Below are 26,534 nucleotides of genomic sequence, written 5' to 3' on the forward strand. Positions count from 1 at the left end.
GCTTTAATTATCGGTGCTGAGCTCAGATGTCAAATCCAAAATACTCCTTGCTCCACTACATCGCTAAGCAACATTTCCTCAACGTTTCCTATTCCGAGAGAATAGATTTTTTTCCCCCTCTTACTCTTAAGGCAGTGTTTCTCAACCTTGACAATTTTAAGGCATGTGGACTTCAATTCCCAGAATTCCACAGCCAGCAATGCTGGCTGTGGAATTCTGGGAGTTGAAGTCCACATGCCTTAAAATTGTCAAGGTTGAGAAACACTGCTCTTAAGGCAACAGCCCGTTGGTGAACCAGTCCATCTGGAAACATAATTAAAGTACTTGCTGGGAGTTCACTTGCTGTGATTCAGATTTGAGTAAGCGCGTTTAGAACGCTTCTCATCCGGATTAAATGGGTCCTCAAATGAGTAGGCTGCCGCGACGACAACTAGGTTGATGAATTACACCAGGAAAGGTGTAATTCCTTTCTGAACGCAAATCCGGCGGCAACAAAGAAGGGAAAAGGCAAGGAGGCCCTTCGACAGCAACGCCTCGAACTTCGCCGCCCGCTCCAACCTGGAGCAAGCGCTGCGCTGGCGGGCCGAGAGGAGGAGCGAGGCGCAAGACAGAGGAAGCCGCGGAGGCGGGGCTAAACGCAGCAGGAGGAGGAGCCAAAAGGTTGGCGGAGACGAAGAGCGGAGCCAAACGGGCCGAGCGGAGGGCGCGGCGGAAGACACGGTCGGCTCTGCGCCTTTCGCCGTGCCCGAGTCCCCGAGCGCCGGGGCGCGTGAAAGCAGGCGCAGGTCGGCGATGGCGTCCATGGCGGCGGCGATAGCAGCCTCCCGCACGGCGGTCCTGAATGGGAACCGGCCGCTGGACGAGCGGGAGCGGAAGCGCTTCAGCTACTTCTCTTCGCTCAACCCCATGGCTCGCAAAATCATGGCGGAGAAGGAGCGCATCCGCGAACGCTACGGGCCAGACTGGGAGCGGCTGCCGCCCCGCCAGCAAGACGAGATTATTGACAAAAGCCTAGTGCAGCCCCAAGTCCAGGCCCGGTACGCGGCTCACCGAGGGGCAGCCCGAGACAGCCCGCCCCCGGTCTGCTACCCGAATCTGCGCCTCAATACCGGCCAGAAGGTAGTGCACTTCGGAGACGAGGTAAGCTCTCGTGCGCCGGTCAGTGGCCCTCTGCACATGCACAGAGGGCGAGCAGGGTATTTTTACTTGCGTTTTGAAGCTGTCGGGAGGCACCTGTAGCATTGAGGTGGGAGAGGTGGCGTCAAAGAAAAACAGATAAGGCACGGAGAAAGGACTTGGAGCACCCAAGATTTTAAAAAAGGACTAAAAGTGTCTGGCAGGGAGGCATGTGTAGAGGGCCGTTTTCCTTTGACCTTTTTTAGGCATTACCTGGCTTCTATAGTAAAGTTAATTGGGCCGAAGTCGGTATATCAGTTAATCAGAACAAAGCTGGAAGGGATCTTGGAGGTCTTCTAGTAGTAGACAATATGCATGGTTCTTGCTGGATTGGAGAGTTCCAGTCTTCCTCTGACCCGATCCAAACAAGTGCAGATGGCTATATTATTTTTAATCGTGGTCACCAATCAGAATTGCAAACAAAAACCCATTAAAAGATGGCCTAATTTTACAGGCAGTGTAGCAAAATTCAGCTACATTCAAAGAGACTGAATCATAATGGTCTGATAGCAATTGTAAGTAAAAATAGTCAGAATTTCCTGGGGGTTTTACCAGGTAAGGAGTTATAAGATGGGTCCTTGAGTCCTTATAAAGAGGGCAGTGCAGCAGGATATGAGCTATATAGTTTCAGCAGCCCCTTGTCCATAAGGGCACAGTCTCAGGTCATAGGGGAGAGGGTTTTCTTCCAAACTCAAATGCGTACGTTGACATCAGTCACTCTATGTTCAGTGGGATTTATTCAGATGGAAGAACACACCACAAGTGTTATGCTATCGAAACGTTCCAGAGTCTGTAGAATACAATTGTTTACTTTCTGCCTCTGCAAGAATTAAAGTTCCTTTAGATTTCCAAGAATGATTAAATACAAAAGAAACAGCCTCTTCAGTTTGTAACTGTTTACTCCCATTCCTATTCATTTTGGTTTTAGTGATGAATCTTACTATTTATCACAGCCTTTCATTTTATTGTGCATCCCAGTGATAGTTGTCAACTGCTAGTGTAAAATACCTTATTTTACTGTGAAAACAGGAATGTGTGAAATCATAACAAAAACATTGGCAACAGTCAGGATGCTCAGCGTAATTTATATTGGCTGCACTGTCTTTCCAAACTAGGTTTCTGTGTAGAGCTGCCATTTCTTCTGGAGAAAAAAGAAAAAAGGCTAGTTTGTATGTCTGAATAAAAGCTTAATTTAGGGATGATAAACTGGAGCAGATATTCAACATCCTTAGAGTTTGCTTGCTTCTTATTTTAGTGGAACAGAAGAAAAACAAAATGTTGATTGCCAATCTCCTGGCTCGCAAAAGGTGGGACTGTCTAATAAATTCCATTCACACTAATTCCAGTTTAGGCAGTTGAGTTCTATCTCTCTGCATCTGGCTAGATTACATTCCAGGCATAGATACAACAGAAATCCCTGCTTGGTGCAATTGCTATGGCTGTCAAAGTGGCGTTTTAAAATCTTTAATGTGGGTGCATATTTGCATGCCTTATTGATATCATTACAATGTATGAATCAGATTTGCTGTGTTGTGATTTTGCACGTTTAACCCTGAATAATGTGTTGGAAAGCCAGGTATAATGTAGTTTTTCTCAGCCTGATTAAGGAAGGGTGGCATATGGTTCATGCCCTGCACTCCTATAGTGTGGAAATTAAAGATTTGGTAAGCTTTCACTGGGTGAAAGCCACTCTCTCTTAGCCAAGTTTATCTTAAAGGATTGTTATTGCCAAAATAAAATTAAAGGAGAATCTCTTGGAAATTGCCTTGAACTCTACAAAAAAGGTAGGATAGATATAATAATCATATAGGGACATATTGATATAATTATGTTTAGATAACAAATATAAACTAAGAGCAAGTATAAGTGGTGGCTGCTAAGTAAAAAAATACAATTGTGTTATTTTCTGCTGACAGGCTTAATGTTTTGATTATCTTTCATTTGATACAGCTTTTTTGTGTTTCTATTTGTGTGCATTTATAAATCTATAGGTTTGTCAACTAGTATGTACCTTTTGGCATCTATTTTTTACATTCAGCAGGCTCATTTCTTCATCTAACTTTTAAAAGAGAAATGACTCTCAAGTATTATTTTTAAGAATGCTTCTAGGTTCCAGATAGGTTCCATAAATAATGTTAGAACATAAAAGTGTTTGCCCACCTTCTAAAAAAGACAGAAGTATACGCTAGTAAGGAGTATTCTGAACATAAAGGATCGAAGTAATGAAAAAGAGCAGTTTTGCCAGTTCTAGTAAATGGGTGTTTTGCAACTACCGGTAGTTCTATCTAGCCTTCCAACTACTGTACTGTAAATTCTACCCAGAAGACCAGCCAAGACATACTCTGAAAATTCTAAATCTGGCCACTGATCCAAATAGCTGTGGAATTTAAACATTGCAGAGTTTGGTAAGCATCAAAATGCCTCAGGGATCCTCAATGTTTTTGCAATAATAGGCCAGAGGGTTTGTCCAGAATAACTATATTTCGAGACATTAGGTACTTCAGATCTTAATTCAAGATAACTTGGGGGAGGGGTCTACTTTGCATTTCAAAACCTCCTCTTCCAATTTGGTAATACTGGCTAGGAGTTCTGAGAATTCTAGACCATAAACATCTGGAAGGCACTAGATTTGGGGAAGGTTCTTCTATCTAGTGAATTCTGCCCTTCCCTAAATGCCCATTTAAAAGAGTATAGTAATAGCTAAGAGCCCTATGGATATTTTTGTTACACTGGTCAAGGTCTACTTATAATTTTTCAGGGGTAGAAAACCAAAAAGGATTGTACAATTAAAAATAATTGTAAAGAACGAAAGGCAGTACTTAACTTAGCCTGCAAATTCATTCACAGGAATAAACGTCATAAAAAGGGCCTGCAAACAGCTAATTTGTGAACAGCAGGCGGTAGGAAGTTACAGCTAAAATTAGTATTTAGGAATTGTTTATGTTTGACTACAGGAAACTGACTAACTTTTTTGTGCTTCTCTCTACAAAAATATATGAATATTTCAGGTCTGAGTATTTTTAAATCACCTTCTAAAAATGTAAGTCAGATTTTCCACTGTCCCTACTGAACTTAGGAAAACCAAGGGTGTAGAAAATAAATTGCAGTGTTCAGAAATGGAAGTTTTTAAAATTATTCCCGGTTTTTTTATATTTGATACTTGTGCCAAAGACTTTGGAAAAAGTAACAACTCTTAATAAATGATCTCAATATGCTCACCTAAAATACATGGGCCTAGCTGTTGAGATGTAATAAGAGCAGTATGTTTATTTTGATCATTTAGGATTCCCCTGTGGTATCTAGAGGAGCATCTTAGGGCTCATAGGATATATCAGTACTAGACTTTTGGATAATATCAGGATGGGAGTATATATTTTCTGCATATTGCACAATACTGGTGTTCAGTATTCATAATTCTAAAAGGCAACCATTGTTTAATCTTGGTTTCTCCGTTCATGTAAAAATTAATCTTTTGAAGTCCTCATTTAGTAACCATAGCTAGGATTGCAACTGAAGTGGTTACAACTATGCTTATGATCTTACTTCAGCTTTGCTTTGCTCCACAGACCTGCAAAGGTTGTAAATACAAGCATTGATCATAAAATTACTTCTTCATCACCATCATCATTGCATATAGTCACTAAATGAGGTGGTCACTAAATGAGAACTACCTGTAAATAATATGAAATTAAAAAAAGATGGGCAGAGGGGGCACAGGAAGAGCAGGGGGAGGTGGGGGTCAGCTAATTAGTCCAGTAGCCACCTGTAGTGATGTACTTCCCAGGCCAACTGGCAGGGCCAGGTCTTCAGGCCCTTCTGGAAGGATAGGAGGGTGGGGGCAAAACTGGTAAGATATTCCAGGAAATTCCAGAGAGCCGGCACTAAAGCAGAGAAGGCTCTTCTTCTCTTTTCCTGAGTAAATACATTCTTCGATGTTTTTAAATTTGTGTTTAGTTGGACTAAGTAAATTAAATTATGAAAAAGTAGAGTTGAAATGAATTTTTTTGGGAAACATTGAGCCTAGACGAGGAAACTTGATTATGTGATAGCTTTAACNGCTTTAACTTATGCAAGATCCTTTAGCTTCTGAAAGGTCCAGTAACCAGGGCTGAGATGTTTCCTATGGTTAAAATCTATAATAGTATCAAAACTTCTCATTTAGGTTTGGAAGTAGGAGTTTTAATTGAAGTGGATCAATGAAAGTGCAGTCAGGGAATGATAACTAAATTTGCCTGCCTAATGTCACAATTGAAGTCTCTGTATGTGCAATTCGGGAAACTATAGGAACTCAGCACAGGTGATGATAGACAATTATTTTGTCAAACAATTCGATTAATCTGAGAAAACAGACAAGTGCTAGACTCCATTGGCATTTCTATTGTTTCCTGGGGGGAAGACATTTGCAGAGGACAACTGTTGTGCTCCTTTAGATTTTTCATGCCTTGGAGAATCCTATTCAGTTAGAGTTTGGATTTTGTAGAAAATAAAGAAAACGACCTTAACAAAAATACACAGGACCTGTTATCTATGCAAAAGGGACTAATAATAAGATAACATTTGGAAGCAGCTCTGACAGACACCTTCTTAATTTGCTGGAGTATAAGGAGGAGAAGGGTACAGCACAATTAGACATGTAAAATTCTGTTATTAACAGCCAACTTCAATAGAAGTTGTTTTACGTTTCCAATGGAGTTGATTTCCCTGTCTGGTCTATCTAGTGGAGCTGACAGATTTGTGCAGGGAAGCTACGTCAGTCCAGCAAACTCAGTGCTTTAAAGATTGCCTTTCAAGGCATGAAGGGGAAGCTGCAGGAACATAGCTTAGAGGTGGGAAAAGGCTCTGTGAGTCTATTGAGCATGTATCTCTTTTCTTTCTCTTCCTCGTCATTTTTCATATTTTACTAGTATTATTAAAATGCCACATAGAAAACTTAAGTGCTGCTGCTAAAAGGCTTTCTTAGTGATCACAGAAGACTCTTTTGTGTTTTGGCTGACAGAGAAATTATTATTATCCTGTGGTGGATGGTCTGCACTTGGTATATGTCATTTGCTATCAATAAAGATACTAGTGTCTCCTCTGCTGTCTTTCTGTTCGAATGCCCTTATTGTAACACGCTGCCTGGGTGACTTGTAGCTAGATGCAGACTTTTTTGTGCTTGATGCTTTACTACTGCTGCTGCTGAAATCAGCATGAGACTGTCCTTTGGCTTAAGCCGGGATGGCCTTTTTGTCATGGATGTGCAGAAGCTGGAAGAAATGTTCCTGTTCCTGCCCAAATGAAAACCTAATTCCTGCTTTAGGGGAACACTCCCTATCCTTTTGTGTCATGTTGTTTCCCTGAGGGATTTGTTCTAAGTTGTCTTAATATGACTCAAAGACATTAACTGTTTCCCTCTTCTTAGTTTAGCTCCTTGCCTTGTTAGATCTCAGCCATTTTCCAGTAAATAAAAGCAGCAAGACCACTTCTGCATGACAGCCAGACACATCAGAATCAAGGGATCTTTCCTAAGGTTATCATGCATGTGCCAAGCATAACAGACTGGGGACTTTGACATTCCTCGGTGGCTTGGCCAATGCCGGAGCAATTCATTTTTTTTTACGTCCAAGAATAGTGTAAGATAAGGGCTTGAGAAATAGGGCTTTATGATTAAACTCGCCAAGCCAGTAAAGAATATATTTTGATAGATCTCTTCTGGAAAGATTTTTTTTTAAAAGTCTTGTCATTGTGTGACAACTGTGTTTGAGCTTAGCTCAGTGCAGTGAACTGAAACTCGCCTTTTTATTTTTCAACTTTAGAAACTGTAATAAGGGAACTTTAATATGGGTATCACAAATAAATACAAATCAGCATACATAATACACAGATACCAGGTAGAATATAGATCAAATCTGTACAGGGAGCAAAAAAAAGTAAAGTTTTCTGGGGAAAGAACGTTACTGAGTGCAAAGTTGTTGCTGTTGCTATTTGAGATTTATAGAGATTTTTAGAATAATTAGAGAAAATGGGCATAGCCATATTCAATCAAGATTGTCCCCTGAAATGGTTGCTCTTTTTCAAACTCAACATTTTTAGCTATTAGTTTATTTAATTAAATTAATTCCTCTCCAAAACAATCAAATGCAAAACATTCAGGAGAAAGAAAGAAGAAGGAAGGAAGGAAGGAAGGAAGGAAGGAAGGAAGGAAGGAAGGAAGGAAGGAAGGAAGGAAGGCCAAATCAAGGCATTTGACAGTGTTTCTCCATTGGAGAAGAGGATGAAACCAAAATATAAAGCACAGTTTTTGAATCAGGCTGTTTTTGAGAAAAGAATTCCAACACAATCAAACTTTTGTTTAAAAAACTCAGTCAGGAACTGAAACTAGAATAAGAGAACTTTTATTTTGATAAAAGAAGATATATCAGGTATGTCTGAAAAAAATAATAAGGCAAATATTAGACATTTTTCAGCTAATCAAGCTTGCAGCTTAGTTACTAAAAATACCTCTTGTATAAAATGATTGAGAAGGATTCGTGGATGTTAAACATTTCGGGCAGATGTTGAGGATCTTGGCAGATGAAGCAGTCTCTGCATCAGTGGTATTAGCAAAAAAAAGCCGGGGACAGTAACTTGATGGATTATCTAGTAATGAGACTTAATGATCTCTTCTTTGAATTAAATTTGTCTGAAGAGGACAAAGTTCAAACTTCCAGGCTTGCAAAGTTGAATAAACTATCTGCAAATGTAATTAAGTTTTTTAATGAACATACTAGAGAAAAAAATATTCAGGAAGCTCACAAGTTGAAGCAAATAAATTAAGGAGGAGACAGTGGTTTATCAAGTGATTACTCAGATTATTTTACAAAAGCAGTGCATTTAAGCCTCTTACAGAAGTGTTGATAAAGATGGGTATTTGATACAAATTAGGATTTTCATTTAACCTTATTTAAACTAAATAAAATAGGGATAATTTATACTACCCCAGGATATGAATAACACTTGAAGAAGGCCTTAGAGATTAAGCCAACCAGATGGCTACAAAATGAAAATCACTGATGAAAGAGGATTCCGACAGAAACAGGACCAAAAGAGGAAACAAGAATAAAATGAATTTGTTAGACTGAATAATTAAAGATCTAGTACAGTATTAATTGGATAGCTAAGAATGGGGGAATTGAGAGCTAAAATGCATGTAGACTCTGCTTTGAAAAGGTTAAATAATTAGTGAACAAGCGAGAGGGGAGAGTTAAGGTTAGATTTTGAATGGATCTTTTGAATCTGTAAATGGGGAATGATAGACTTTAGAATGTTGTCATGTAAGCAAAAAGTCCCACAGTTCTGAGGTTCAAAAAATGTGTGGATACTTTGTCATCAATCCCAATTATTTTTTTTGCCATGGATTTATTTTCTAAGACAAATATTCAATCATATTGACAAAATGGAGTTTAGTCCTCCCACTGACTTACTTTTTAGGAACATTTGTTTCTTCCTTCATCTCCTTGTATTTATGCCGTCTTACTTGGTGAAGAATTCCAGAGTGTGCATCATCTTATCATGGCATTTTGGCTGGTCTCAATAAACCTTCACTTGACTTCAGTTTTAAGGTATCCTGGATGATTCTGTTTCTTTTGCCCTGAGGAAATTACATACTTATTGGTGTGTTTTTGCTTTTATTTCAGGATATCACCTGGCAAGATGAACACTCTGCTCCTTTTTCTTGGGAAACCAAGGTAACTTTGTGAAATTGTTATATTTGCAATAATTGTCAGGTTTGTTTATTTCAGGATGCAGTAATAAACTTCTGCTTTGGGGCCCAGAGGTAATTATGATCTTGTGGAATATAGGTTTCAACAGCAGAAAAATTGTGATTTCTCAAGATAAATTTCAAACAATAATAATAATAATAATAATACATTTTACCCATTTATCATCTGAGGAACAAATAGAAGTACAAGTACCCCTTGTTTCATGCTCACAATGTGAAGTATATTTGTAGAGACACAATGTAACTGGACCAAAGTTACTAGTCTATTTTTTGGTTAAGCTAGTCTACTTGTTACAGACATGGGAAGCTAATGACTTTCCAGATGCTGCTGAATAATGCCCCACATCTTTCACCATTAGTCATGCTGGCTGAGACTGCTGGGAGTTGTGATTCAGCAGCACACTTAGCCAGGCAGGGCAATGATCTGATTTGGAATAGTTTTCTGTGTTTTTGAGGACCTGCACTCTGACTATTGGCTCTCAGTTTTGGCTTTGCAGGCATTTACTTGTTTATGGTCACCAAACATTTGCATCTAATAAGCTGGTATTAGAATTTCTGTTCTGTTCGTTCTGTTCTGACCTCTGCAAAAGTCTGAAAAAATATGTCAAACCATGCTTAGGAAGTAATCCAAAGCTGCAGTGGAACATTTTACACTGCCTTCCTTATTTTTCTAGGTGAAATTGTGTTTGCAAGACTGTTCCATGTATCACAGGGCTCTCTTAGAATTGACCGATGGAGCCCCAAATATTACTTTCATCTGTTTTATTCTCCCCCTCTTATCTTTGATAAATAGTATTATATATGCATGAGCTCTATGACTAGCGCTGTTCCATTTTCTTTCTTCTGCTTGACCTGCATTAATTTTGCTCGAGGAAAAGAGCACAACACATTTCAAATTCTAGAACTAAATTGTATATTACAAGCAGTCACATGCTTTCTGCTGAAGATTTGTTTCCTAGAATATTCTAAGTAATAATTTAGATAAAGAATAGAAACGAGGTAAGGAAGAGGCCACACGTCACTCTTTGCCCTTCATGTCTATTGCAACGTTTAGCCTTATTTGAGTACTTCAGAATCATACATAAAGTTCTGAAATGTGGGGGTTGGGAGATAAAGAATCATAATTACTTTTTAGCTTTATTTGTATTGTATTGTATTATTGTAATATTGTACCGTATTACTAAATCAGCGTCTTCAGAATAGGTCTGTCCAAAAATGCAGCAGTGTCTTCTGTAACCCCCCTGTATCTTCTGTGTATGCCTCCCCCACTTAAAGATTTTGCATTTTGAGAGGCAACACCTGAAAGTAGTTTTGATTCATCTTTAGCTGAACACGGATAGAAATATCCTTGCAATCACAGCATTCAACTGAATTAATTTCAGACTTTGTTACTCAATGCTGTAAGATGTTTAATAGTTTACCCCCTCCTACTTTTGGCTTTTTTGAGAAATTTGTGAAGAGGGTTTTCAGCATCTGTGGAGAGCCATAAGTTTGGAGAGCCATAATTTCCATATCTTAGCTTTAGAGCAGCGGTTCTCAACCTATGGGTCGCGACCCCATTTGGGGTCGATCGACCATTTCACGGGGGTCGCCAAGCAAGGCTGTCTGCCATTTTTTTTTGTCCGCCATTTTTTTCCCCTTTTCCGGAGGGTGCCTTACCTCCCTTGGGCTGGGCCAGCTGGTGGTCGGCCTGCTCCGTCTCTGCCGCTTGCCAGCTATGCCTCGGCCGGCGCAGGGGGCGGAACCACGCATGCGCGGCGCTCCCGGGCAGGGAAAGTCCTCGACTTACGACCAGTTGGGTAGTCCTTGACTTACGACCGGTTTAGTCCTCAACTTATGACCAGTTTAGTCCTCGACGTATGACCGGTTTAGTCCTCGACTTACGACCGGTTGGGAGTTGCGGCATTAAAAAGGTTGAGAACCACTGCTCTAGAGGCTCAAGTAAGTGGTGGGTGGCTCTTGTCCTAGCAAAGGAGGACAAGACCAGTGCATTCTCCCTTCTGTTGGCAGCAAGAGTTCAGTATGCCCAAATCTTTTTGCCTGGAGGACAAGACAAGCTTGTTCTTTGGAGCCCATCAATCCGATCATGATATTGGAAAGAATGAAGGCCATGGTAGTTTTCAGAGGTCTCCCTCTGATCTCTGGGTCATGACTTGCCCAGTCTTGTAACAGCCATATGGATGACCTTCCAGTTTATGATTTGGCAATTTGCCAATAACTATCACTTCTATGGTTGGGAGCATTATGAAGACAAGTTACACTGTTTATTTCTTTCTAAAGAGGAGCTGAAATAAGAGAATTGTTTATACTAGTTTCAGCATGACAGTTGTGTGATTCGATGTACTATTTACATTCGTATATGTATGGAAATCCTAGTTACGGATTTCAGCTTTGACTTCTTTTCTATCCATTGCCTTTGCCTTTGGAGAACTCTTGGACCAGTTCGGTGTATGGATCTAAATAAAAATAGTTTGAAGAGTTACGCCATCACCAGAAACATAGTTTATTAAATTCCTCAAGGGTCTTATCTTTGGTACAGAAAGAAATTCTTAATTGCTGGAGGAAGTGAGCTAGGTTCATTTAAGTTGCTTAATTCTGAACTTAGTTCAGTTAAACACAAGTGCTATGTTCACATAATGTGCTAAGCTGAAAAAAATATTATGGTTTAATAAGATGGTTTATTCAAGACAGCACATAAAACAATAGTTGCTTGCCACTGAATCACAGACTATTTAATCCCATTTTAGACAAATTTAAGGCACTGAGTAAATACAGCCATAGAAAAGCTTTCTCTAGCGATGTGTGCTCCAAGAGTATCAATGCAGCCTTCTGTAGATTCTTATTTAATGTCTCTTAAATATAATTTTGCTTTGTGGAAGTATAGGTTCTGCTTAAGGTTAGGCCTATTTTTATAAGCTCCTGTCCTTCAGGTTATGTTTTACTTACTCCCCCACCCCCATTATTTTATCTTCTGTTTTGCAGTTGCCAAGCCAAACAGCTTGTTTTGGCTCTGTATGCTATCTACTTCATGAAATACTCCACATTCCCCACAAGCTCATAACATATAAAAATAGCTCTTTGGATTCTTTGTGGTATTCTCTGGTTTTAGTTCAGAGTTGAATATGTGTCAGTTCAGATCCAGCTTGATTCAGCATGATGGGAGTCAGCCTTATAATGCAACCCATATATGCTGGGATGGATGGCAGTGGTTGGATATGGAGCCTACAAGGGAACTTGTAGGAGAGTGCAACTTCCTCAATCTTTTTTTTTTTGATCCATGGAGAATCTTTCCCAACTTGGGCATCATCTCGATAAGTCAGTATTGGGAAATGTGAGAAATCTGAAGAATGCCTAGGTTGTTGAAGTCTATGATACAGCTGATGAGAAATGTTCAGCCATAAGCAGCCTTGAAGTGAATTTAATTAAATTTCCTGGTAGAAGTGGGAGAAGAAAGACCTTCACATATATTCCTTCCCTGATGATCAAGCCAGGATATAAACAAATGTCATTGATCGGGTGATTAAAAGATTCAAGGGTAGCAAAAGAGTTTTTGGCTTAGAACACCCTTCCCTACGAATGGCTGTGAGTTATATGGACTTAGGCCTCCAGGATGCTCCAGCTGTTGTGATAATTGCTGAGCATTGTAGGAAATGATGTCTCCCCCCCCCCATCAGAAGAGTCCGAGGGATGATGAAAGCAGGTCTAGGATTTCTAGAAAATGTCTTAATGGACAAAGCTGCACTTAGCATTTGTGAATGGAGTGAAAGCTGCAATAGATAGGACACATTATGAATGATTGGAACCGTGTTACATACATAGGCAGGAATGAGATTTCCAGAAATTGGATTGGACTTTTGGGAGGAGGTTGGACATAGTCTTTGTTTTTTAATTGCATTGCCATACACTATGGTTTTGTGCTTCCTTGCTTGTGCTACAACTGGCATTTGGCATTATGGTTGGATGGGATTGCCATAGAAGAAAATTTGAGAAGAAGAGAGTTGTGCCGGTCCTAGAACTTTAGGTTACTGTAGGAGATGATCAGGTTGAGTCCGAAGGACGGGTCAAATGCATCATCAGTCATGAGTCCCTTTGTGCCCCAACAGATCTAGTCCAGCCCACCTTGAATTCCTTCTATTCTTATCTCCCACTAATTTCCCTTGGCCATTAGTAGTTCGGATACTTGTAGGGAGCTTAAGGTTGTAATAAATCTTTATACCCTTTTGAACTGTCTGGATCTCCTAATTTTCCTGGTGTTTGATAGTTACCTCTTCTAGGTGATCATTCTCTGACTAATGCAGCAGTGTCAAAGGGGTGTATTGTTAGAATCTTTTTCCATTAGGTTTGTATTTCTTTTTTATATCTGTAAAGTATTAGGATTTAATCTTTAGTATTGAATGGATATTTAATTGGGCAGAGTTGGGAAGGAAATATGCTTTGTATTGTCTTTGGACTGGGGAAATAGTTGAGGTATGCAAGATGGTTTTTTACGTGACTGAATATGCTTACATTTTAAAAAGCCGTCTTTTAAAATATGAAAGGAAGGAATTCTTAGTGAAACAAAAGTTTGAGTTGGGTTGGGAATTTTAAATTTAAATATTGTATATCCAAGCTAAGTAGCTTGTCCTGTTTTAATTCTACGAACATTTTTCCCATCTCTTTGTCCAGTGTAAACATAGGCTGTTATTCCATGGTAGAGCTCTCAACAACTAGTTTTTTCTTATTTTTTATTTTAAAAAAAGGAGATCCTGGTCTGGCCAGAAGATTCATATGGCTGTATTGCCTTGAATCCACAGCAGTGGTTTGTGTGAGAGGAAATGACTTGCAGATATCATGGACCAAGACTATTCTTCTGAAAAGCATGATGGAGGAGAAAGAACTTCTTCAGTAGCTTTTGACCAGGCCATGTTGCCTTTTTAAATTTTACTGTTGCAGTTCCCCCCCCCTTGTCTAGAGCCTCTAAATCAGGCATGTCAAACTCGTGACGTCGCGCGACGTATCACAACTTTTCCCCCATTGCTGGCAATGGGGTGGGCGTGGTTTCGGCGTGACGATCCGGCCCGTGGGCCGGCAGTTTGACATGCCTGCTCTAAATGATTGTTTCCATTTGAACATTTTCTGCATTTTTTTTTGGGCATCATGTCCTGTAATAACTCTTAAGGAATGTGTATTTTGTACTTAAAAAAAAAAAAAAAAGAATTCCGGGTGGGCAACTCCATTTCTCAATAGCCTTACTCAAGATAACCAATGACAAAAGATTACACAATCCAGCAACATCTGGAAGGCAGTACATTGCTGACCTCTGACTTAGGTCACCCTTCAAAGTAAGCAAATTATTTAAATGTTCAACCTCTTCTCTGACAAAACTTTGCCTACATCGCTTCTTGCCAGCAGAGAAGAGGAAGAATGTTTCTTTCCTCCAAGCTAGGCTAGAATAAAGAATTGTTCTGCCTCATCTGTGCTGCTACAGAATTGTCATTTTTACATTGCCAAATGTAAGTTGCCTTACCTTACAAACATCAGTACTCTGTACAAGGTGCCCAATAATGTTTATAGCTGAAATGAGCTCCTCCCTTGTCTTATTTTAACTACTGTTTGTCCATGGAAAAGAACTAATGTTCATTGTTTACTTTTAATTCCCTAATAGAGTCAAATGGAATTCAGTATTGCTTCTCTGTTGATCCAAGAACCGGGGGCTGCAGTGCCTCAGCACGAACAGAAACAGCCTAGCAAAACTGCACCTGGCCCCCCAGCCCCCAAACCTTCCCAGGGTGTTAAACCACAAAACTCAGACGGGCTTATACCGGCCAAAAAAGAGGAGGAGTCCTCATTTTGGAAGATAAATGCTGAGCGCTCCAAGTACGAAGGGGAACAGTCGGAGTTCCACTCGCTAACCCCAAGCCAAATCAAATCCATGGAAAAAGGAGAGAAAACCCTCCAGCCTAATTATAGGCAAGAATCTGGTCCAAAAGAAGTAACTAAAGCAGAAAAGCCTAGTGCTCCGAAGCCTGAAAAAGCGATCCCCCCAGTTGTTCCCACAACACCTGTAGAATGGGAAAAGCCTCCATCCAACCAACCTGCAGTTAGTGCCTTTGAAGCTCATCCTGACCCTGCAGAGAAATTGTCATCTGCTGCAACTCAAAATGAAGATACCCAAAGCAATTTTGTTCCAGATTTGCAAGGATTTGACCAGGTAAGGGCTGATTCTTAATCTGTCCTGTTACGGTATGGTAGGTAGAAAGAACCCAAGCAAAAGTAAACAAATAAAAATAAAACTTCTCCCCCTGCCCCTCCCCCCGAATCCAAGAAAATGACTTCTGTAGAGTACTAAAACCTTACAACTGAAATCCTTTGTTTTCCTCCCAATCTAATCTAAGATGTGAACATCGCTCTTTCATATCTTAAAAATGTGCAGCATATGCTAGTAATAGATTGCCCGAAGTCCTACATGCTGTTCCATAAACATAAAGTTGATTACTGTCTGTAGATTTTGCCTGTACTGTACATGTGACATTTGTAGCAGCACTTCCAGTGTGCAGAGAATGTCTTAAATACATGTAGTAGAAAAGGGAAGGTAGTTTCTTTCCATTCATGAGGGTAGAACCGAAAACTGATTATGAAGAGCTCCCCTTAAAATTGAGTGAGTGTGCAACCAAAAGAGCATGCATTCATTTTAATTACCTGAAAAATAATGCACTTTAGGGTGCATGCACAAGGTCCGAGCTTTCTGTAACTAAACAGGAAATTGAGGATGTGGGATTGAGGGTGTGGGTCAGAATCAGTAGCTCAATGAAGACATCAACTTGATGCATGATAGCTATGCAAAAGACAGATTTCATGCTCAGGATTATTGTGAAAGGGGTTGAAAGTAAAACTGCTGGCAGTGTAATGCCTTCTTTGCCAATCTAACATGCATTCACATCTGGAATATAAAGCAGAGTTCTGATTGCTGCATTTGAAAAAGGATATAATGGAGTTGGGAAATGTGCAAAAGAGGACAGCCAATGTGGAAAGGGGACCTGAACCTATGAGAAAATGGTGGGATTCTTCATCTTGAAGAAAAGGTGAAAGGCAGGGGACATGATTGAAGTATATAAAATCATTAAAAATTATAAAAATAAGTAAAATATAAAAGCAAGGAGAAAGTAGACAGAGTTTTTTTCTTCTTTCAAACAATTGAATCATGGGTTATCCAATGAAGTTTATTAGAAGAATATTAGAACAATAAAAAGGAAGCACTTTTTCACAACACAAATAGTAACTTTCATGACTTGAAGATATGGTCACGGCTAGTGGCTTTGAAAGGGTTGGATGAAATCATGGACAAGTCTTGCAGAAGCAGTTAGTCTTATTGCTGGGTTAGGAGCAGGAGTCACCCAAATGCTCTTCACAGGGAACAGCAGTCTGGGAGAGACATGTATTTTAAAGGTTCCCAGAGTTGCATTGTTTGAGTTGGGCAGCCATATAAATTCTTCAAATAACTAAAAATAAATCTAAAAATGTATGTCTGTATCTCTTTTTGTTGACCTCCGTGAGAAACAAAAATGCTGGCCTAAGAGAGACTTTGGCATGATCTCACAGAGCTATTATTATGAGATGTGTTTGAATATTAGTAGCTCAGGTTGGTAGTTGGACTGTAGGTTTGGCCGCAAATGTTTCGTCTCCATCCGAGGGGACATTTTCAGTGCACTTTGAATCGAAAGCACACTGAAGATGTCCCCCTGAATGGAGATGAAACGTTTGTAGGAAAATCGCCAAGTTCAGAGATCAAACCTACAGCCCAGCTATCATTATGTTTATATGTGCATGACCAGGTAACAACTAATTGAGCTTGTACGACGGATTAGTATGTAGAATTATTCCATATTGAATTTGATTATCCAATATGAGGACAATTGGACAAAAAAGACTTCCGTATCTTAGAACTTTGTTATTTCTGGCCTAGATTATACCTCACATATAAAATCTGTTTAGTGGTTGAAGGACAAAGAGATGAGCAATCCCGTCCCCACTCATTTTATGGAAATAGTTCTTTAAGGGACTAGTTCAGGGGTGTCAAACTCAATTTCATTGAGGGCCGCATCAGCATTCTGATTGTCCTTGGAGGGCTGGGTGGGTGTGGCCAGGGTGGATGCGGCCTACTGGGTGGGCGAGGATGGAGTGGGTGTGGCCTACTGGGTGGGTGTGGCCAGCTCTACATGGTTCACATCAAGGGTGCCTGTGGGGGCCTGGGCAGGAGTGGGACAGATCTGGGGGTCTCTGGCAGAAGGGGGTGGGACCGGGGCAAGTGCCAAGGCATGGTCCACTGGAGGAGCCTCATTGTTCCTCTCAGGCCATGCAGGGGGGGGGGGCTTATGGAGCTAAGACTGAATGCGTTTCAGCATAGATGGCCACCACAAAATTGTACATTGGCTCCCAGCTGGCCTGGCCCAGGGCCAAGGCAGAGGGGGCCATTCCCTCACTGTTTCTAGGATAGCTTCGCGGGCCACGTGAAACCACTTCGCGGGCCGCATCCGGCCCCCGGGCCTTCCGTTTGACATGTCTGGACTAGTTGCTTGAAGTGTAAGGGGGAATAATGTGCGATGTTCATTTTTGTGCAAGTAATGTTGGTATTCTGGATAACCCAGCCTTATCATGCAAATATTCCTACACATCTCCCGTTAATGTTAAATATTGTTTGGGTAGTATTTCTGGAAGCTGAGCCTTCTGAGAGAAAGTCCAGTGAAGAGCCAGTCATAATCTGAATATTTAAAACAGCAAGATATTTGAGCACAGCCATATATGATATTCCTTTCTAGCTGGTAGTAGAAGAGAGGCAATTCTTTCATAGCCTTCCTTCCCCAATTCCTGCTAGCCTTCTAGAGGAAATTTTTGGGAAGCCATAAGATATCCAGAAGGGAGGGACAATTAATGAAAACCCATCTCTGATGGAAAGCCTTTGTTGAATCAAAAGCTTTTCTAATACAGCGTATGCAGAAGGCCAGGTCTAGACCGAAACCATTATATGATATTGTTGTAACTCTTACTTTGGTTATTCTTGATTTTACACCTTTTTGAATTTTAACTACTTGCTTTCTTTTCTAAAACTTTTTTTCTTTCTTTCTTTCTGCAGGGTAATGCAAATAATGTTATCCTGAAGACGGGATTTGATTTTCTGGACAATTGGTAGACAAAAACAATCCTTCAGTTAGGTTTTGAAGAAAGAAAAAGAGCATCTCTCTCCATTTTGTCTTTGATTTCTGTTACTGGTTTTTCTGTGTGTTTTTAAAACTTTTTTCCCCAGTTCTTTTTTAATGGTGCCCTTTGTACTAATACTTTTTTTGTAGAAACCTGATAAGTATTTGTATTTTGAAGTGATCCATTGTTAGAAGGTTGGGTGGATTTTTTTGATCTTTTATTAATTGCCATTTTATGCATCATATTTGGTGATGAACAGGGATACATTGCCTAATATTTGTATGTATGCTAAGGACAAAGTGTGCAATCTAATTAGAGAGAAAATGAAGCCATCTGACAGAATACCCATATTTATTTTACACATGAATGCCAACAGCTAATAGGCTACCATCTGTATTATTAAATACATTTGTACAAGAAGATGATCGTTTATATCAAGCACAGATAGTTTTTAATATCATCTGTCAGAGCCTTGGCTAGTAGGTTCAAGGTTCTGGAATTAGTGGTCCAAAACATTTTGTGAATACCTTATGGTCTTTTCCTAATAGAGGAAAGATGGAAGCACAGATTCCAAAAGCCCAAAATTCAGCACATCTCTTTCAAATATATTATGCAGGATATAAATCTGCAAACATTTATTTATATGTTTATTTTTACATTGGTCTATGACACTTGAGTTGGATGCAGGAAAAAAAAAAAGCTTTAGCTGATAATGCGGTGTGTGCTGGGAGGGTGTGTATGGTTACTTTTGTGTTCTTTCTGGGAAATGAGGCCTAATTGGTACACAAATTAGGATCGTTCGTTAAAAATAAAACATTTAATAAAATGTATTTAATATGTTTTATTATAAAACTTAAAGGGAGAAGAAAGGAGAGACTAGCTTAGAGAAATAATCAAATACATGGATTGAGCTGCCTTTTACTGGTTAAAAACCATCCGGTAAAAGGATCTTCAGAAGAATAACTAGTTTGTTTCATCTCTTTTGGCGTAGCAGCAATGAAGCACATTTTGAAATGTAGCTCATTTCCCTTACCCTCGTCCCAGAAGTTACATTTCTTCAACATGTTTATTGCAAGGCATTGTGACACTTTCTTTAAAAACAAAGCACTATATTTAAAAAAAATGTTTCATGAGATTCCTGATTCCTGGTACTGCTTCCCATAGTGGGAATAGAACCTGAATGTATCACAAACATCCTGTTGTATTAGATTTTCCGTTGTTTTAATATTACAAAGAAAGTATTTTACATGGAGGAACACTTTAAAGATGACATCCCTCACCTGCACCTTGAAGTGGGCCAGCATACCACTTTCTTTGGCTGCACACACACAGACCAGCCTTGTCCAGCATCTGCAACATCCAGAAATAGCTATGCAACTGACATCGCATTTCTGTAACTTCAAAAAGTATTGCGACTTCTCTCCCCATCACCTTCAAGCCTTAATTCCCCTTTCTGCACAAATTGTGATTTCTCCAACCAAATACCAAAGGTTATTGAATTTCTGCTTTTGACCTTGAGAATTGGATTTCCTGAGAGACGACCCAATAATAGATATACACTATACACATGTACCTCTGATGCCATGTGGAATTCTCACAAAGTCTGTTTGGGCATTGTATCTGTTGTCAGGCTGGCTAATTGTAGCCTTCTTCCTTACTAGCCACCAGATAAGTGGTTCCACTTTCAGAGTTGTCCATTGTCCATACCTGTGAGTGGTGTGAACTGAAAAGTCATTTCTCTACAAATCATGTGTTGTTCTGTTTTATTTCAGATTACTTCCTATTCCTTTTGCTGCTTATATATACACTCATTAACAATGTTTATGACAAAAGTTAAGAGGCCAGTTCTGAATCTTGCCCTAAAAGATATAATGGAAAATAAAACTGGGTAGTCTTCAAATTCAGTTCCAAAATTCATGCTTTGCAGTGTGTGGAGGCCAGAATATATAGCACTGATATGCAGCTGTCCCTCACAAACTGGAACACCATTTTGGAATCTGATATACAGCATTGCACAACTTTAGAAAATAATAAAATGGAATTAATTGTAGAGAACACTATGAAAAATGCTCTTTTTCAGGGGTGTTTTATGTGCCATCACAGACACACACACACTACACAGGACACTGGGATATTTGTGCTAAAGATCGGAGTAGGAAACTGTAGAAGACTGTCTATCTTCAGATGCTTGACTTTGTCTTAAGATATTTGGATTAATTGGTTGTTCTTAGTAACTAGCACCACATTTCCTACTGTGGAGATGTTGCTTTGGGTTTCCTGGTGCACACCTACATGGCAACATAACTATTAGTGTCATATAAGAGTCCATTGACTTGGGGTAGCTGATGTGAATAATTGGCATTTCTGGAATTGCTTAACTTTTGCTGCTGAGCCAAAGAGGGAAGATTTTCATTAATGAAAAGAAGTGCCTGACACTTGATTGGATCTAGTTTGTGTGCCCTGTTTCAGTGTATTTAAAGACACCATAGTTATAAAAAAAAAAAACCTCAGTGGTTTTTATTTAAGAAAAGAGTACTTGTTTGATTCTTTAAAAAGAAACAAGTCTTTAAAAAGGAATTGGCATAAATTCAAGCTGAAGACATTTCTTCAGTGTATTTTTAGATGATAAAAGGGAGCCTTTCCAACGTTGTCAGAATATAAAGTGTTTTTCCAGCTCAGGATCTCTTGTTCAGGCTAACCAATTCAAGAATTAAATAAGTGCAGTTTGGTTTGACTAGAGCTTTCCATTTATATATCAGTGGATGTGGGGGTTAATGTCCTGAGGTCATTGAAGCAACATTTTTAGATTGCTGCTCTTAAGCAATGAAATGGAGTAAACTGGGCCTAATTCTCCTACTGTGTCTATCTCCAATCCTGTTTATCTTAATGGAATTTTTGCAAGGAACCTCTTGATGGATTTTACACATTGGAACAGTTAACACTGTATATTGCCTTTCTCTTCAGTATAGTTTCATGGATAAACCTGATGTTTCCCCCTTTCTTGGATGTTTTTATTGAGGTTTTATTCACAATTGTATTTGGCTACAATTCATATCTGATTCTTAATTAAAATCACCTGACATGAACCACTGTTGTTTCTTTCCTTGTTTTAATGTCTCTCTCTCCTTGTTTATAGTCATGTTCTACTTGTGATTAGCACCATGTGAGGCTGTCAAAATCTCTTGTAAATCTTTGGGTGCATTCACACTTTTAAGTTGAGAATTAGCTTGTAGGTGAAATACAGTATTACCAATTCTGTGGATAACAATTTCTACAGAAGCTTCTCATATTCATCAAACCAATGAAAGTAGTGTCATGTCACAAGCCCCACCCCTTTGGGAATGTGCTAGCAATGTTGTGATATACATTTTTTTTAAAAAAAATGGGGCTTGTATGATAGCACCAGTGCTGCTTTCATCATTCTTATCCCCTTTTCCCAGTGGACACCGCTAACTATAGAAACATTTTTGTATTGTCTTGTTAATGGTGGGTAAGATTAAGTTAAAGTTAATTAGAAACACTGTCTTACTATATTTTTTTATAGAAAATGATCTGATTATTGGATATGAAATATAATATGCAGAAGACATATAGTAATTTTTAGTGGTGAAACTTCAGCATATGTTCCCTTTTTCGTAGACCCTTGTGCTGCTTCTACATAAAGGTCACAGTTAGAACTGTTTTCATGCCACACTGTGCTGTATGATATCATACATACGGACACACCCAGGTAATCACACCAAAATACCCAAGTAATGATATAACCAAATATAGCTTCACATTTCAAAATATTTAGCATATCTCTGGGATCTCAATAATTGAAATATATAATGTACTTTCAGTGCAGTCTTTACCTAGAGATCCTACCTTGTATGGAAGAGCATGCGCATGCTTGAAGAAAAACTTGGCTTTGATTGAGCTTATGGCATACATCCCAAAATGTGCCTGACTGTGTTTTCAGTACCGTGAGGATGGTATTGCAAGTGGCACAATTACAGGTAAGCTTGTCTACACCAATCTTGCTCAAAAGAATTATATGAAAGCCTCAACAGATTAAAGCCACAACAACTTCATGATCCAAGTCAAACAATACTGAAAGGTATTATTAAATGCTGGAAAGGAGAGTGAAGGAATAGGGTTACATTACAAGTATTGATTTCTTTTCTGAAGGATGTGGTCCTGAGAAAGTGAACAATTGGCTACCCATATGGGATCCATGGATATGGCTTGGATTCCTGGATATGTGTCTTGAAGTATTCCCAGCAAAAAAATAGACTGCACCCTACAAGCCCTGGGAAGAATAGAGAGCCAGTTTGGTACAGTGCCAGACTAGAAACCAGAAGACTCTGCACTCTAGTCCTTCCTTTGGCATGAAAACTTGCTGAGTGACTTTGGGCCAGGGCTTGCTCAGCCCAAATCACCCCATAGGACTATTGTGGGGAAAATAGAATGTGTTGGCATTAGGTATGTATGTTGCCTTGAGTTGATAAAATATAAAGACATGATGTTTGGAAGTTGCCTGGTAAACTCAATACTAAGGGGTTAAATAAAATGCTGGAGGAGAAGGGGGAAGAACCCAGAAAATAGAACAAGGTCAAGTATTGAAAATGGGATTGGGAGGGGTGAACAGCATGGAGAGGCACCCAATAATTAACATGCAAATCCAGGAACATAGATGAAGCTGCACTATTCAAGGGTATACAATGTAGAGAATATGGGAAACAAAACAGGAAGGAAAGATTGATATAATAGCAGATACTACTGAAACCCGGGGAAATAAAATTCACAAATGGAATGAAAAGTTTGAAGGAGAAAAAACATTTAAAAAGCGGGGAGGCCTAACATTATATGTAAAAGAAGCAGCACATTTATTGGGATCTAATAATTTGAGCATGAATATCCAATAGCATTTGTTTAAAAAAATACAAGGGAAATAGCTAGGCAGAAACTGGGCAGTTTCAAGGGGCATGGGTATGAGTAATCACAGGCATGTCATGATACCAGTACCCAAATAATGCAAACTTACTTCATTTGTGCAATGATGTCATAACACATGGTATCATTGTGACTTCGAACAACAGCTATGCATGTTTTGGTACATATGCATGTTTCAGTCCATACATAGAATGTAGATCAGTGGTTCCAAGCAGAGAAATGCATGTGCATGAAACATTTTGCACATCCTTGATAACCATTTGTGGTGCAGGTAGAATGTATAGAAGAAAAGGAAAAACAAGCAGAAGTGTTTCATTTGAATCATTACACTATTAGTATATGTGCTGCTGAAGTGAGCATGCAAAGGTGTTTTATTTAACTATATGTCATTTGTGTATCTCCCAAGAAAAAGCTACATAGCCTCATGGGCCCATAGATATTGGCCATGCACAAAATCAATAGTTTGCAGAGCTATGCTTTGCCCATCTCTTTTTCCACAGACCTACACAGTATTTGTAATCTGCTATCCATTCATGGATCATATCCGCTCATGATCATATCTGGGTGAGCCCTCACGACCTATCTCAGGGGTCTTCAAACTTGGCCCTTTTATGACTTGTGGACTTCAACTCCCAGAATTCCTCAGCCAGCGTGCCTGGCTGAAGAATTCTGGGAGTTGAAGTCCACAAGTCATAAAAGGGCCAAATTTGAAGACCCCTAACCTATCTCTTCAGGGTTGGACTGATTCATGGAAGTCACGGAGAACAATGACTATTAGCCATAACAACTGTGATATTGCCTCTGAAGGCCATATGTTGGGAGACTGGTGGGCTTCTTTGTGCAGTTAGTTGGCCACTATGAGAACAGTCAGTTGAACTAGATGGGGCAAGAGTAGAAGGGTCTGATCCACTGTTTATGTTATGCCCTTCTTTCTACCTAGCAACAGTCAATTTTAAAAAGAAAATACATTACCAACCTTCAGATAGCAAGCATTTACATTCCTCTACAATCCATGTTGACTTCTGTTTATTTTAATGCATGGAAGTCCAGAGGGAGATTAAAGATAAACCAGAATTGTGAAGAAAACAAGATAGGGGAAGAGGTAGTTTCTGCAAAGATTAATGACTTAACTGTGAAGAAACTTATAAATAAAAACAAAAAAAAACTGTTGCCAAGAAGACAAATTGGGAGTCAGAACAAATGTTGAAGTTAGCGCACAACTAAACTTTCTTAAAAGATGGGTTCTGGAATTAAGGTTCTGATTAATGGCAACCATCTGTTCTTTTCAACAGATGGGGCCATCCTTTGCATTAATAAGAATACAGACCCAAATATGTAGTCAGCAAACCTCACATCAAAATATGCAGAGTTCTCCACTAGTGCCTATAAATAGACTGGGCTCCCTTTGTTCTGAGTTTCAATAGAAGCATCCATCTATGAATTTAGCACATTACCAATCATGAAAATAACATTGCTGGTAATGGTCAAACTAATTAAACTCAAGTGGAGAAAATCCAGACAGACTTTTGCTTACATTATGAGAAGACAAGGTTGATTTTATCTTGTCAGCTTAAATTTCTTGGCAACTTTTTAGCCTCTCAACAGTGAAAACAGAATTTCCAGCTTAGAGAATAACCTTATTACATTTCTTTTGTGTCCAGAATTAGAATGGGAATTTCCATGGCTTACTGGGAAAGCAGAGACTGCCTAAAATTGCAGAAAGTTATGTATTTGATCACTGGTATGTCTGGGCAGCCAATTAGACTGGTGATAGTTAAGACCTCCACTGAGATTTTGAAGATCTAATGCCTATCATATTAAGTAATACTGCCCTAAATTCACAATCTAAGCCATTATAAAGCATTTGCCTTTTATTCTTTATTAAGTATTCTTGGCTTGTATTGATTCAAATCTGTCAATATTTTGCTAATACCTGATCATTTTGAGGACTTTTCTCAACTTCAAACTGACTTTTGCCTCTCTAATGCACAACAGTGTCAATATAGTCATGTCATCCACATTTTGATGGCTCAGTATGGACCAGATGCTTTGGCTATTTCAAAGAAATCTGAGATGCTTCCATCTCTGATAGAGCTGATATCCAACACTAATCCCGCATTGTATTTATATCAAAAACTAAAGAATGTTTGTCAAATTGTTATGAATAACACTTACAATTTGATGGACTAAAGAACTGAAACATCCAGCAATGGAAGATTGACAATTGCAGGTCTTAAAAGTTCTCAAATTAATTTCCTCAGATTTAAGATTTAAATTGATTCATCAAAAGATTCAATTTTGAATTCATTGGACATCTCAAAAATGCATTTAAAAGAATGGTCATCAGATTTTCTTTGATGGTAATGTAAAAAAATATGGAGTCATTGAATCATAGGACTTGGTAAACCAAATATTCTAGATGGAGATTTACAGCCAAACTTAGATGAGACCACACAGACTCTGAAAGAGCAAGTGCTCTTTGTTAAAGACTTTGTGTTAAATGGAGAAATTCAGGATAAATTTTCCAGTCGGCTAAGGCAGCAAAGCAGCCATACCTCTATTTGGAGACAACTAAATGTATTTTACTTTTTCATACATTGGTATGTGAAGGTTCTACTATATCCATTCTTTGTACTTATGTATGTGAGACAAAGGAAAAGAGAGATCTGCCATTACTAGTTTTCCCCATAGCAATAATAATCCTGTTGGCCAGAAAAATCAATGGAGTTTGTAATTCTAAATGTCTATGTAACTTGGATCTCAGTCAACCAGGTCCTGGTTGTCCCAAAAATGCTTTTTTAAAAGGCAACTGGACTTTCTTTGTTTTTTCTTTGAAAACATTTCACTTTTCAGTTCTGACTGAATGCTGGGGAATGGAAGGATTTATATTCCTTGCAGTCATCTGGTCATTAGCGCTCTTTCTGAGAGTCATTGAGGCCACAGATAACCCCCCAAGTGGCCTCAATGACTCTCAGAGAGCGTGCAAACAACCAGATGACCGCAAGGAATATACTGTAAAACCTTCCATTCCCCACCATTTTGTCAGAACTGAAGAAGCTTCTTGGATGGGAAGCAAAGCATCTTCAAAGAAAAAACAAAGAAAGTCCAGTTGCTTTTTGAAAAAGCACCTTTGAGATAATTCTGGACCTCATAATCTGGACTCCTTTGTATTTATTCCAGTTTTATACAAAGTAGGAGACAAGTAAAAGCCAATTTCTTTAGTGGGCAATGTGGTGGAGTGCCAAAAATATAGTCACGCTAATCTTTTAGGAGGTGAATTGGATTAGTTTGCAAATCTAATACTTTTAGGTACCAGGCAATGAATTGTCAAGTTTAAATGGAATTTGAAAGGACAATCACATATCTGTGTTTCAAGGTCAATCAAGAGTAAAGCAATCAAGGTCAATCAAGAGTAAAGAAGAAATGAGGAACTTCATTCTCATTTCCTGGAGCATTATTAGAGCAACATAGATAATATTAGTAAGTCATAGGCACCAACTTCTCTGCA

The 26,534-nt window shown here is 39.1% G+C and overlaps 1 protein-coding gene across 1 annotated transcript; it reads left to right on the top strand.

Annotated features, from left to right (window-relative positions):
* Nucleotides 1–792: 792 nt before the first annotated feature.
* Nucleotides 793–18,784, top strand: CUNH1orf198 (chromosome unknown C1orf198 homolog). The gene is made up of 4 exons (XM_015824906.1): nucleotides 793–1,140; nucleotides 8,832–8,882; nucleotides 14,562–15,107; nucleotides 18,027–18,784. Exons 1-4 carry the CDS (start codon nucleotides 793–795, stop codon nucleotides 18,081–18,083), a joined length of 1,002 nt encoding a protein of 333 aa, XP_015680392.1. The 3' UTR covers nucleotides 18,084–18,784.
* Nucleotides 18,785–26,534: the final 7,750 nt, after the last annotated feature.

Source organism: Protobothrops mucrosquamatus, unplaced genomic scaffold (genome assembly GCF_001527695.2).
Source record: "Protobothrops mucrosquamatus isolate PMUCROS unplaced genomic scaffold, P.Mucros_1.0 scaffold2411, whole genome shotgun sequence".
NCBI classification, from domain to species: domain Eukaryota; kingdom Metazoa; phylum Chordata; class Lepidosauria; order Squamata; family Viperidae; genus Protobothrops; species Protobothrops mucrosquamatus.

What these genes read in the sequence shown, in the direction of transcription:
- CUNH1orf198 (XM_015824906.1), top strand. Translation starts at nt 793, where the DNA reads ATGGCGTCCATGGCGGCGGCGATAGCAGCCTCCCGCACGGCGGTCCTG. An exon ending in TAGTGCACTTCGGAGACGAG is followed by an intron (nt 1,141 to 8,831) that starts GTAAGCTCTCGT and finishes CTTTTATTTCAG; the next exon opens with GATATCACCTGGCAAGATGA. An exon ending in CTTTTTCTTGGGAAACCAAG is followed by an intron (nt 8,883 to 14,561) that starts GTAACTTTGTGA and finishes ATTCCCTAATAG; the next exon opens with AGTCAAATGGAATTCAGTAT.